Here is a 12,961-nt window from a genome sequence, read left to right as displayed (position 1 = left end):
CTGTTAATCTAGAGACCCAGGTAATGTACTGGGCACCTGGATTTGAATTCTGCCACGGCAGATGGTGGAATGTGAATTCAATAAACATCTGGAATTAAGAGTCTAACAATAACCATGAATCCATTGTCAATCGTCAGGAAAAACCCATCTGATTCACTAATGTCCTTTAGGGATGGAAATTGCCATCCTTACCTGGTGTGGCATTCATATGACTCCAGACCCACAGCAATGTGGCTGACTCTTAACTGTCCTCTTGGCAATTAGGGATGGGCAATAAATGCTGGCCCAGCCAGTGACGTCTCATCCCCTGAATGAATAAAAAAAAGCTTTCTCTCACTCAAAGTGAATAATAAAATTCTACCATGTTATGATCACTACTTCCTAAGGGATCTTTTAATCTGAGGTCATTTATTAAACCTGCCTCATTACCCATTGCCGGATCCAAGATAGCTTGTTCCCTGTCGATTCCATGACATATTGCTCTCGGAAACCATCCTTAATGCACTCTATGAATTTGTTGTCGTAGCTGCCCCTTCCAAGAAGAAGATTAATTTTTACATACTCATATTATTTGTTGATTTATGCTCTTAGTGTGGCTACTATTTGGGGGTCTATAATTTATTCCTACCTGTGTCTTCTTTCCCTTGCTGTTATTTACCACCACTCAAATGGACTCTACATCATCTGAGCCTAGATCATCTCTCACAACTGGCTTCATTTCATCTCTATTAGTAGTGCTACACCACCATCTTTTCCTTCCCTCCCACCTTTCTGAAATGTCAAATTTCCTTGAATGTTAAGTACCCAGTTCTGATTTCCTTCTAATCATGTCTATGGCTATGAGACCATATACATTTACCTTGATTTGTGCCATTAGTTTGTTTGTTTTTTTTTCCTATTTTTTAATCATTCTGACTTTTACTTGTACTGTGACACATTTGCCTCTCACCCTTGATTACCCTGTTTACAGTTTTTTGCACTTTACTGTTTTTTTTTTATTAGCATTGTTGTTTCTCTTTCTGTTGTCACCCTGCATGGGTTCCGAACCCCTACCATTCTAGTTTGAACCTACCCTAACCACACTAGCAAATACTTGCCTTAGGTCATCAGTCCCAATCCTGCCCATGAGTAATCTGTCCAGTTTGTTACTGGTTCCACCTTCTTCAGAACCTGTCCCAATGTGCTAGGAATCCAAACCCTCCCTTAGCATCTTTCCAGCCACATATTCAATTGATATCCTGCTATTTCTACTCTGACTAGCATATAGCACTGGTAGTTACCTTTAACATACTTGCATTTTTTTTTTCCTTAATCAATTCCCTGTTATAGAGAGTGGGGTTCCCACAGGTTCAAACAAGGACCACAATTTTGCCTAAATAAAAACTGAAAGAACTGCGGATGCTGTAAATCAGGAACAAAAACAAAGTTGCTGGAAAAGCTCAGCAGGTCTGGCAGCATCTGTGAAGACAAATCAGAGTTAACGTTTTGGGTCTGGTGACCCTTCCTCAGAATATCTCTAGTTAGGAAAATGTTGATTTATAAGCAGAAGATGAGGTGGAGGGAGGGGGTAAGGATTAAGCGATAGGTGGGGATACAGCCAAAGAGGGAGAAGAACAGTTGGACAGACAAAGGAGTGGATAACGATCTGACACCTTAGTCCACTCTTCATTCATTCCCAACACTCCACCCCCACCCCCCCACAGTCCCATGGCACCTTACCCTGCAACTGCCAAAGGTATAATACCTGCCCATTTACCTCTTCCCTCCTGCAGTTTCCATGGGCTCAAACATACCTTCAAAGTGAAGCAGCACTTTACCTGCAGTTCTCACAATCTAGTCTTCTGCATTCGCTGCTCACAATGTGGTCTCCTCTACTTTAGGAAAATGAAGCATAGACTGGGTGACCGCTTCGCAGAACATCTACATTCTGCTCACAAATGTAGCTGAGCTTACAGCTGCCTCCCACTTTATCACACTACCCCTTTCCCTGGCCAACATCTCTGTCTCAGGCTTGCTGCAGTGTTCCAGCAAAGCTCAGTGCAAGCTGGAAGAACAACACCTCATTTTCTGCTCAGGGACCCTGCAGCCCTCCAGACTCAATAATTTTAGGGCCTGAACTGTCCCATGTCCCAGTCCGCTACCCCACACACCAGGCCTTGTTGTCACACAGTGTGTAATGGTAGACTATTGTTAGTCACTAACACTCTCCATTAACAGCTATTCAACCTCCTAGCCAGATCATTATCCACTCCTTTGTCTGTCCAACTTCTTCTCTCTCTTTGGGCTCTATCCTTACCTTTCATTTACTCCTTACCCCCTCCCCCCATCCAATCTTTTGTATATAAACCAACCTTTTTCTAGCTACCATCAGTTCTGAGGAAGAGTCACCAGACCCGAAACATTAACTATGATTTCTCTTCACAGATGCTGCCAGACCTGCTGAGCTTTTCCAGCAACTTCTGTTTCTGCGACTATTTTTCCTGCTAAGTATTAATCACAAAGGCTCAAGTGTACAGTGCATAATTTCAAAATTTGTACACAACAAAAAGCCTGGAGGTATTGTGAACTATGATAGAATTCAAAAGGACATAGAGAGGGGCTGGTGAAATGGGCTAACAAGTGGCAGATGAAATTGGTTGCACAGGAATGTGAATGAATACACTTGAAGAAGAGCAAACAACGGCAATATAAAAATATAAAAAGCCGAGTTGCTATTGTGGATATGATAGCCTGAATGGCCTTTTTATGTGTCACTTGCATTCTAAACTCATGGTTTGGTCCGTTTTCATTGCTTTTGAGTAGTGCAGGACATCAAGTACAAGCAATTCCTGTTTAAAGCCAATCTGAGCCATGTTTTTAACTTTATTTTCAGAACTTATGTCTTGTAAAATGATGCACTGTATTTTTTAAAAAATCTTACCATGTTTTTTATTGTCCAGCCACTCTCCTGTATACTCGTCCCCGCCTAATGAGTAGACGGTGCTTTTTAAACCGTTTTTCTGCGCAATTCGATCCCACTCATGCCACCGATTTTCTTTGGGCTTCCGAGGCCTCAGAAATGGCATATTCTTTTATTACAAAAAAGCAGCTATGGAAGGATTTACTTGTGAGAAGGAGGCAAAGTGTTGCACACTGCCGGAAGAAGGAGAGGAGGCCGAGACTGGGTCTCTTTAGCTGTCTTTCACAAGACGAGTTTAATGGAAATGGACCCGTTTTCACTCGAAAACCCTTGGCAAGTAGTTATCGGAAAGACCTGCAGAAAATCGGCAGTCGTGCATATCAACAACAGCGAGGCTACAACAGGATGTTTAACAACAATCCCCGCTGTCGCTGACGCTCCTTGTGCGATAGTGTACGGCCTGTTCCTATAGCAACGGAGACGGGCCTTGTGATTCGTCATGTGCGTTTTTTTAGCAAAACGGGGGGAAAAGAGAGTAAAAAAGTGAAAATACTGTCAAACCAAAGTTTTTTTTGATAAAAAGAGAAGTCATTTGATAGAATAAGTCGTGTTTTGCCCCATTACCCCACCTGTGGGAAATAACATTAAAGCCAGCAAGAGGTTGCTAACCTTTAGGTCTGAACAGCTCTATTATTTAATGCGAGCTGTTGGATATTCACTCACAAATGAAGCAGTTCACACAACTGCTAATTTTAAAAAAAAACAAAATGGTAAATGTAGAGACCTGAAGAGTTGAATAAATTCCTAGTACTTTCTTCAAATGGTATGCATCTTACACAAAGTACAGTGGATAAGAGACAACAAGGTGCAGGGCTGGATGAACACAGCAGGCCAAGCAGCATCATAGGAGCAGAGTTGGCCTGCTGTGTACGGGACGTTTCCCGATTTCTGTCATTGAAATGTTTTTATTTATTTTGGTAATTCTGATCACTCAAAGATTAATTTGAAATCATTATCTCAAATTTCCCCCCAACCATCTTAAGGTACATTTTCAAAGGGGAAATTGTTTACATAAATGTGTTCCAATTAAAGTTTTTGAGAATGAGAGATAGTAGGAACTGCAGATGCTGGAAAATCTGAGATAACAAGGTGTAGAGCTGGATGAACACAGCAGGCCAAGCAGCATCATAGGAGCCGGAAGGCTGACGTTTCGGGCCTAGACCCTTCAGTAGAAGACTGGTAGCTAGGGTTGTGAATAAGGTTAGAGACATGCTTGCCGATCCGGTGGATTTAGTTGCAGGCATTTCGTCACCCTGCTAGGTAACATCGTCAGTGCGCCTCCAGTTAAGCATCGGTGTTCTGTCCCGCTTGTTATTTATATGAATCGGTTTGCTGGGATGTTGGTATTTCTTCTGGTTCTGTTTCTCAGTGGTTTGTACACAGGGTCTAATTCAATGTGTTTGTTGATGGAGTTCCGGTTGGAATACCAGGCCTCCAGGAATTCCCTAGCCTGTCTCTGTTTGGCTTGTGTGATTATGGATGTGCTGTCCCAGTCAATATCGTGTCCCTCCTTGTCTGTGTGTAGCGAGACAAGTGAAAACTTTTTGTGTCTCTCGGTGGCTAGTTGGTGTTTGTGTATCCGTATTGTCAGTTTTCTTCCAGTTTGGCCTATGTAGTATTTCTCACACATCCTTGCATAGTATTTTGTATATTACACCAGTTTTGCTGGTTTTGGGTATGGGATCCTTTACTTTTGTCAGTAGCTGTGGTAGGGTGATGTTGGTTTGTGGATTACTCTGATACCTAGGAGCCTGAGTAGTCTTGTGGTCCTCTCTGAAATGCCCTTGATGTACAGTAGGGTGATAAGTGAGTCTGGTCATTTTCTATAAGCTTATTTTTGAGTCTGAATTATCATTATGCTTTTCTTATTCTTGCAGTGAACTGAACTATATTACGGGAATAGGAATAAGTTTACAGAGGTAGGCCATTCAGTCCCTTGAGTTTTCTCCAAACCCACCAGCTTGGCGAGCATATCTACAACCTCATACATTCCAATTAGTCAAATGACACCAGGTAACCAGATCAGTGGGAGTCATCAAAACTTCATTTTCAGCTGAATGTATGGTGATTTTGAGTCATTTCTGATCAAATTCCAAAATAATTGAAGTATGAATTGGCTACAATGAAAGTAAATGAACCAAATGCTCAAAACAACACTGCAGAGTTACAAGTATAAAATCATGAGGGGCATAGATAATGTGAAAGTAAAGGTCTTTTCCCTAGGGTTGGGGAGTTCAAAACTAGAGGGCATAATTTTAAGGTGAGAGGTGATTTAAAAAGGACCTGAGGGCCACTGTTTCACACAGAGGGTGGTTTCTATGTGGAACTGCCGGAGGAAGTGGTGGATGCAGGTGCAGTTACATTTAAAAGTCATTTGTACAGGTACATGAATAGGCATGATTTAGAAGCATATGGGCCAAACGCAGGCAAGAGGGACTAGTTTCGTTTGGGAAACTTGGTCAGTAAGGATGAGTTGAACCAAATGGTCTGTTTCCATGCTGTACGACTTAATAAATATTGATACTATGGAGCACACTATAATACCAATAATGGAGATGTGGTTTGGGTTTGAACAGAACTGAGAATTTAACATGCCTGAATATAACATTTTCATGAGACAAGATGGAAAACAAGCCAGTAGGGTTTGTATAGGATTATATTAAAGGACTGGAATTTAAAGATTACGAGTTGTGTTAAGATAAAATTAATAAGAAAATTAACGTACACAAAGAAGTTATGCAATGCTTGACATGCATTATAGGCCACCAAACAGTGAAGATGTTTGACTGATTGATTTTATTGTCACATGTACCAAAATACAGTGAAAAGCTTTGTTATTGAGCGGTACAGGCAGATCACAGCAAGCAAAGGATGTACAGATCAAAAAGATTTAGAGGCATGCAGGTTACATTATTTGATTTAGTATTTAAGTTTAAAAGTGTAGAACGATTATAAGAAATGTTAGAGTTAGATCTGCTATAGGAGCTCGCAAGGAGTTGTCCGCTGTCAGCACCATTCACCATCTTGCATGGAAAGGAAATACAGTTGAAAGATTAGGAGAATAATTGGGAAATAGTGATTACATGAGAAAATAACATTGATTAGCCATAATCTAGAATGGTGGAGCAAACTCAAGAGACTGAATGGCCTACCTCTATAATCTTATTCCTATGCCCTTAACATAGTTCAGTTCACGACAAGAATAATAAAAGCATAATGATAATTCAGACTCAAAAAATAAGCTTATAGAAAATGACAAAGCTCAGCAAGGTAACGGTGAATCTGGTCCAAATTACATAGTAGGAAAGTTAGCCTATCTTTTCCCCCTTTATTCATTCTCTTCCCACGTACATTCATGATTCTTTTAATACTTTATGTCAGTTCCACAATTGTCACTTTTCTGGCCCTACTCACTGTTTCTTCATTATGAACGTGTAATCACTCTGCATGTCCAGCCCCGATTAGGATGGTCTGAAGGCTCACTGCTACTTCCTTGAAAGGAGGCCTGAACAGTCCCCGTCCATCACCAACCTCCTTGACATGGCTGAGCTTGTTCTCACTTTAAACAACTTTTTCATTAACTCGTCTCACTTTCTCCAAGTCAAAGGTGTGGGTGTACGTACCACCATATGTCCCGGCTATGCCTGTCTCTCTGTGGGGTTTTTGAAACATTCCTTGTTCCTGTCCTACTCAGGTCCTCATCTACAACTCTTTCTCTGATACATTGATGATCTGTGCATGCACAGTTGCACCCGTGACATCACATCAACATTACATTAAATTTTAAACTAGTTGTAAGTTCTGGGAAATCACAATGGCAGTTAATACTCAAATTGTAAATTTATTTGGAAATCAGTGTTCTGTTTACTATTAGTCTAGTCACTACATGTGTACAGCTCAACATTAAAACTGTAACTTAACAAGTCAGATTGCAAGGAACTTCCCTTTTGCAGACATTTATGTTTGTGTTTTATTCACAAACAAGCAATTCAACATGGAAACATCACTTTATATTCCCAAGATAAAGCAAGTGTGTCTATTTACTCCCAAAAAGTTTCCTCATGCACTCTTGCCAAAGGTTAAAAAAAGGAATTTGATTCTATTACTTGTGACAGAACCAACAAACTGATGCTTGGGATGCTCCCAGTGCCAAAACTCAACTGATCTATCAGAATTTGACAGATCTTGCATTACTGAACAAAGTTATTAAAACTGAAATTTGTGTCTTGTTGTCTGGGTGAAAGCTTGGGTAAATTGGGAAACAGTTCAACCTTCATGAAGCTAGATGCAAATAGGGATTTTTGGAATCATTTTATTTCATTCACAGGATTAGGACATCGCTGACTAGGCCAGCAATTGCCCACCCATAATTGCCCAGAGGGCAGTTAAAAGTCAACCACATTGTTGCGGGTCTGGAGTCACATGTACACCAGACCAGATAGGAAAAGCAGATTTCCTTCCCTAAAAGACCTTAGCAAATCTGTTGGATTTTTTTCCCACAATTGAAAATGGTTTCATAGTCAGCATTAGACTCTTAATTTCAGATTTTTATTGAATTCAAATTCCAACATCTGCCATGGTGGGATTCAAACCCAAGTCCCAAGAACATTACCTGGGTCCCTGAATTAACAGTCCAGCAATGATACCATTAAGCCATCACCTCCCCTACTACCCTTATCATCCCCCAAAGAAGCAGACAGCCTACATAACATCATGATGAGGTTTGGCAACTACCCATCAATGAAAAGTCTACATCATTCACAATATTCATTACATTGTTTGGGAGGTTTGGCTTCAACAGATTACCTTTCCGCATCACATCAGTTCCTGAAATCTCCTGGAGGACAGTGTCAAGGATTGTAGAAGCACTGGATGGAGTCATATGTTACATGGATGATGGCTTGGTCCATTCAGACAAAACATGACACTAGACTGTGAGTTTTGCCAAAATGCCTACACAAAACAGGAGTTAGACTTAAGTACAAATGCAAATTCTCACTGACTATCATAGTGTGGATACTTCTTGTGTTGGAGTTGATACACAGAAGAAGAGAGCAATCAAGAATGTTCCAGCCCCTCAGAATTTGACTGAGCTCCAGAGGTTCTTGCTGTAGTACACCAAAACAGAAAGTTCTTGCTCAAAGTAACCGTTATAAATGAGACACTGTGATGAAAAACTGTTCATTCTGAGAGTCCTGGTATGTAACAAAAATTGCATCAAAACCATCTGGGTATCACAAAATGTCATACCAAAAGCAAGATTTTCTGTTAGGTGGCTAGGTTCCTGGAATCTTCAGAAAAGATCACATGAAGTTGTATTACTTGTACTATTCATTGTCAAGAGACAAGGGAACTTATTGTCATTATCTTTGCATCATGTCCGCAGGACCATCTTGGGATGAAACTCTGAAGATATTAATAAAATGTTCTTGATAGTAGTGTACTGTTACTCCACTTGAATAGAAGCCAAGTAACTGCAGAACCACATGTCTGAAGATCTTTCCACGACCTGAAATCTGGGCATCAGTGGCACTGCACATGCTCATATGACTGGAGTTAGTGCAGGCTTCTGGTTCCAGACAAGCATCAGTGGCACTAACTTACTGTGCCAGTTCGGTGGCAGGAGATACATTGGTAAAGGGCTTACTGTGCCAGTGCAGCAGCAGGAGATACATCAATAAAGGGCTTACTGTGCCAGTGAAATGGCAGGAGATACATCAATAAAGGGCTTACTGTGCCAGTGCAGGGCAGGAGATACGCAGATAAAAGGCTTACTGTGCCACTCTGGTGGCAGGATGGAGTTAATGATTTCCTAAGCTCAGTAGACTCCAGCCATGACTGCGGCCTGTTGAGCTGCCAAGTATCTTTGCCCCCTGCCCTGCCTGGGTAGGATAAAGCAGGCAGTTTGCAGGAGAGTGAGGTACTGCTGCAGTGGGCTTGGCTGACGTCACGGAGCTATCCCAGCAGTCCCGGTGCAGCGCATGTATTGTGGAGCCGGGTGGACAATGTCATTGTTGAGGTGCCAGGCTGAATGGGAAGAGTTGGATAAAGAATTCAAACAGCTGCAGGTAAACGGCAGCATCTAGTCCGGAGGGATTGATCCTGCGAAGCGGAGGCGATTGTCTTTTATTCGGCGACCTCGCTCCATCGATGTTTTTTCTGAAGTGGGTTAAATTGTCCTCTGAGGCAGATCTTAGTGTTCGTGTCACATTGGGGCTGGGGCCCCCTTTGTCTCAGCCTCCTTGTAGAACCAGCTTTTAGCAAGGTGGAGACTAGCATGCTTTTGTCGATCAAATAACGGTCTATATTGTATTTTAATGTGGCCTTTGAACCATTTGGCTATAAATCTCTGCTAGCTCCAACCAGCCGCTGCACCATGTTGGAGAATATTGTATTTAACATATCCTGCTAGTTGATTCTGTGCACGTTATTGTACTGCCAATTCATTTTATTGCCAGCACATAATTTCTATGCAGTATCGTTTAGTTAAGAGCATCATGAAATATTTAAAATTGGGTGATTGAATCTATAGCCTTTTGATTATCAGGGTATAGTGCTATCAATGGTTTTAAAAACGGTACAAGGTACTTTTGAAAAAGTCTGGCTTGCAATTTAAGCATTTTTAGTTGGCTAGCAACTGACATTGAGGTTTGACTTTAGAGTATAGTATCAAGCAATTTACTATATTTAAAATCTGCTTTTGATAACCATACAAATGTTAAATGCAATTTTAAAACATAGTTTAAATTTGGAAATGTTAGCTCAGCTTGTTTGTTTGGTAATAACAGTCTTTAGGGTGTGATGATGTAGAATTTGCTTATTAATGAGGGTCTAAAATTGATATAGAAATCTAAAAATCAGTCCCAGAGTACCCTGAATAATGTGATGCACCTCAAGTTACTGAGAATCAATCAGGTTGTATGAAAGTATTATTGAGGTTTCCATAGCATAAGAACCTTTGCAAAAAAAAAGGAGCAGGAGTATGCTGTTTGGCTGCTCAAACCTGCCTTGCTATTCAACAAGATCGTAGCTGATTAGCCCCAGGCCTCAACTCCTCTTTTGTGCTGTCTCATCACAAACCTCAACTGCCCAATTATTTCAAAAATCTATCTACCTCTTATTTAAATATTTTCAGTAATCTAACCTCCACATAGCAGTACAGTTGTCATACTTTACAACTGTTTTAACCATGCAAAATACTGCTTTGTAAAATGCACGAAAGCATGAAGACCAATCTTAATGATAAATGTAGCAAAGGTTTATCTTTCAGCCCCAGAAACCAAAAAGTTCTGTGATAGGTTAACTACTCCAGGATTGAGCAATGATAAGTGAGATGGTTGTTTTTCAAGAAGAAAATCGGACACTATTTTCCTTCCTGATTACGATTCATTTGACCTGAAGAAAAAGCATGCATTTTTAAACCAGTGCCATTCAGATGTGGGACGATACTGCAGCAACAATCAAGTCCCTCATAAGAGGAGAGATTTAGAAACCAAAAAGCTGTTCAATTGAAACAGTTCCAACTGTTTACACATTATTAAGTTTCACATTCTGTACATGAACGGAAAGTTTTTTTTTCATTTTGTTTGTTTGAATAAATAATCTACTTATGAAACAGTATATGCTGTCATAGTTAATTACTGAGAATGTTCTGTAAAAGTCACAGATTAGGTGAGCTGAACCAAACTGAAACCAAATGCACTTTTGACACAATTGCTTCCAAATTTATTCATTATAATGGTCATGTCACATGGAGATAGCATAGATTTTACTTTGATCAGATCGAATCTGATCGTTACTCAGTAGTTCTTGTTTTTATCAATTGAGGTTTTTTGAGGACATAATTCAATGTCCAGTGGCAGTATTGTTTTATAATCAGGAATTTGTAATCAGTGATGGCAAGTGAAATTTTCATTACCTCTGGATCTCTAAATAACATTGACATTTTCATATATTTAATGTTCTAAAACCTGTCTCCTCATAAATCTGGATGTTGTTGTTTTCTCTTTCAAAATGTATTTACAAAATCTAAAATCTTGCATAACTGTGATATTCAAATATTATGGAAGGACAATTCAATGCAGATATTTCTTCTCGGTGTATTAAACGGCTGATGTAGGCAGAAATTTCAGAGACGCAGGTGAATGCTATCTGTTACTTATTCCTAACAAGTAATGTTGCACCAGGGTGTTTGGATGTCAATAAAAAAAATTGTGATGCTGTGTGTCCTAAAGAGCATATCTGTCTGATATGCTGGCCCAAGTTCTCTAAATGTGTGGAACAAAAATGAGAAGACAAGAGCTTGGCATAGCAGCTCTAACAGAATAGTGTTTGATAAGGGGGAGGTGCGTGGAAGCTACTCCTTGATGTTAGGCACGGAATGGGAGATTTTTATTTTTGACACGGAATGGGAGATTTTAAAAAAGCAAATGACATAGAACACAGCTGTCTTTTAGCCTATCTGGTAACTGCTGCATCAAATTAACTGCAGTTAAAATTGTAATGCACCATAATAAGACATATGCCCAAAGACTGGTAATTATTATTAGACTTGTTGCTATGATCCCAAAATGAAAGAAGTCTTTTTTTCCTTTTTGAAACTTTCTTATCTTACTTCAATGAGCATTTGCTCATTCCCAGCAAAAACAAAGGCCACACCTGCTGTGTCAAATATTTAATTAGGAAATAGGCATAAATTATTCTTTATTTTAATTTTGCAGGCAGATATTTTAATATTTTTTTCTTTTATTCATTCACGGGATGTGGGCGTTGCTGACCGGGCAGCATTTATTGCCCATCCCTAATTGCCCAGAGGGCAGTTCAGAGTCAACCACATTGCTGTGGATCTGGAGTCACATGTAGGCCAGACCAGGTAAGGATGGCAGTTTCCTTCCCTAAAGGACATTAGTGAATCAGATGTTTTTTTTTCCCAACAATCGACAATGGATTCATGGTCATCATTAGCTTCTTAATTCCAGCTATTTTATTGAATACAAATTCCACCATCTGCCGTAGTGGGATCTAAACCCTGGTCCCCAGAACGTTATCTGGGTCTCTTTTTAACAGTCCAGCTATAATAGCACTAGGCCATAGCCTCCCCTAGTTTAAACATGGATGTGTAGGATTTATTTCAATTCAACTCCAGGATCCTGAATAATTAAAAGAAAGGCTGCTTTGTCCCTGTACTCAAGTGTTTTAAATGTTACTAGAAGCTGTATTGGTATGTGGAGAGTATCACCACGTTCTGGAATTGTGCTTTTTTCAGACAGTTATTTGCTGCAGAACAGCATCTGATCTGCCCTTATCATCACAGTATTTATTTATGATGAGTCCAGCCAAATTTATGGTCAATGGTAACCCATAGTATGTTGATGTTGAGAAACAGTAAAACCACTGGATATCAAAGGAAAGTGGTTAGTCTTTTTTTCTGTTGGAGATGGTAATGTTTGAGCATTTGGTGGTACTGAACCTGTGCAATCATCAGCAACTTCCAACCTTCCCACTCCCTCATGATTATGATATGATTATTATATTTTTAATTTTCCTTCAAAGATTTTGTTTTGTTTTATGGTGATGTATAGGTCTGTTAGTGCACTAAACATGTATTGCAAGTATGAGTTACAGCGCATAAAGATTTCCTGACCAGAAGCAGGACTTTCAAGCTTCCGCACTACAATAGAAATTTACCCTTTTTATCTCCATAGCTGAGAATGGAAATGTTAACAATGATCGTATTTTACAGCTCAGATAAGAAAATTGAACATAATATGAAATATATTTTTATGAAATCAACATTTTAAAAAAAAAAACTAAGAAAATATCTTCTGAAATACTAAACTACACCAATCTATGGCAAGAGATTGGATACTATGTGAATTAGTACTCTGACTTTATGTCTTGGATTTCTGTAATGTGTTTGTATTTAACCCAGATTCACTTAATTATCTGATATGAGAAATAAGAAAAGCTAGAAATTGTTGCCCATTCTTAAATTGACCTCTA

At 39.6% G+C, this 12,961-nt stretch overlaps 2 protein-coding genes across 4 annotated transcripts in view; one reads left to right on the top strand and one right to left on the bottom strand.

Annotated features, from left to right (window-relative positions):
- The window catches only part of morn3 (MORN repeat containing 3), a 56,229-nt gene extending 52,904 nt beyond the window's left edge, over window positions 1-3,325 (bottom strand). For both annotated transcript variants that reach the window (XM_048611342.1, XM_048611341.1), the window contains exon 1: window positions 2,921-3,325. In XM_048611342.1, coding sequence (XP_048467299.1) covers window positions 2,921-3,065 — 145 coding nt within the window. In that variant the 5' untranslated portion in view covers window positions 3,066-3,325. The remainder of the gene's footprint in view (window positions 1-2,920) is intronic.
- Window positions 3,326-8,872: 5,547 nt separating this feature from the next.
- Window positions 8,873-12,961, top strand: part of tmem120b (transmembrane protein 120B) — a 56,063-nt gene continuing 51,974 nt past the window's right edge. For both annotated transcript variants that reach the window (XM_020511269.2, XM_020511270.2), the window contains exon 1: window positions 8,873-9,027. In XM_020511269.2, coding sequence (XP_020366858.1) covers window positions 8,941-9,027 — 87 coding nt within the window. In that variant the 5' untranslated portion in view covers window positions 8,873-8,940. The remainder of the gene's footprint in view (window positions 9,028-12,961) is intronic.

Source organism: Rhincodon typus, chromosome 24, assembly GCF_021869965.1.
Source record: "Rhincodon typus isolate 14 chromosome 24, sRhiTyp1.1, whole genome shotgun sequence".
Classification (NCBI taxonomy): domain Eukaryota; kingdom Metazoa; phylum Chordata; class Chondrichthyes; order Orectolobiformes; family Rhincodontidae; genus Rhincodon; species Rhincodon typus.
This window is presented reverse-complemented; position numbering and strand designations above follow the sequence as displayed.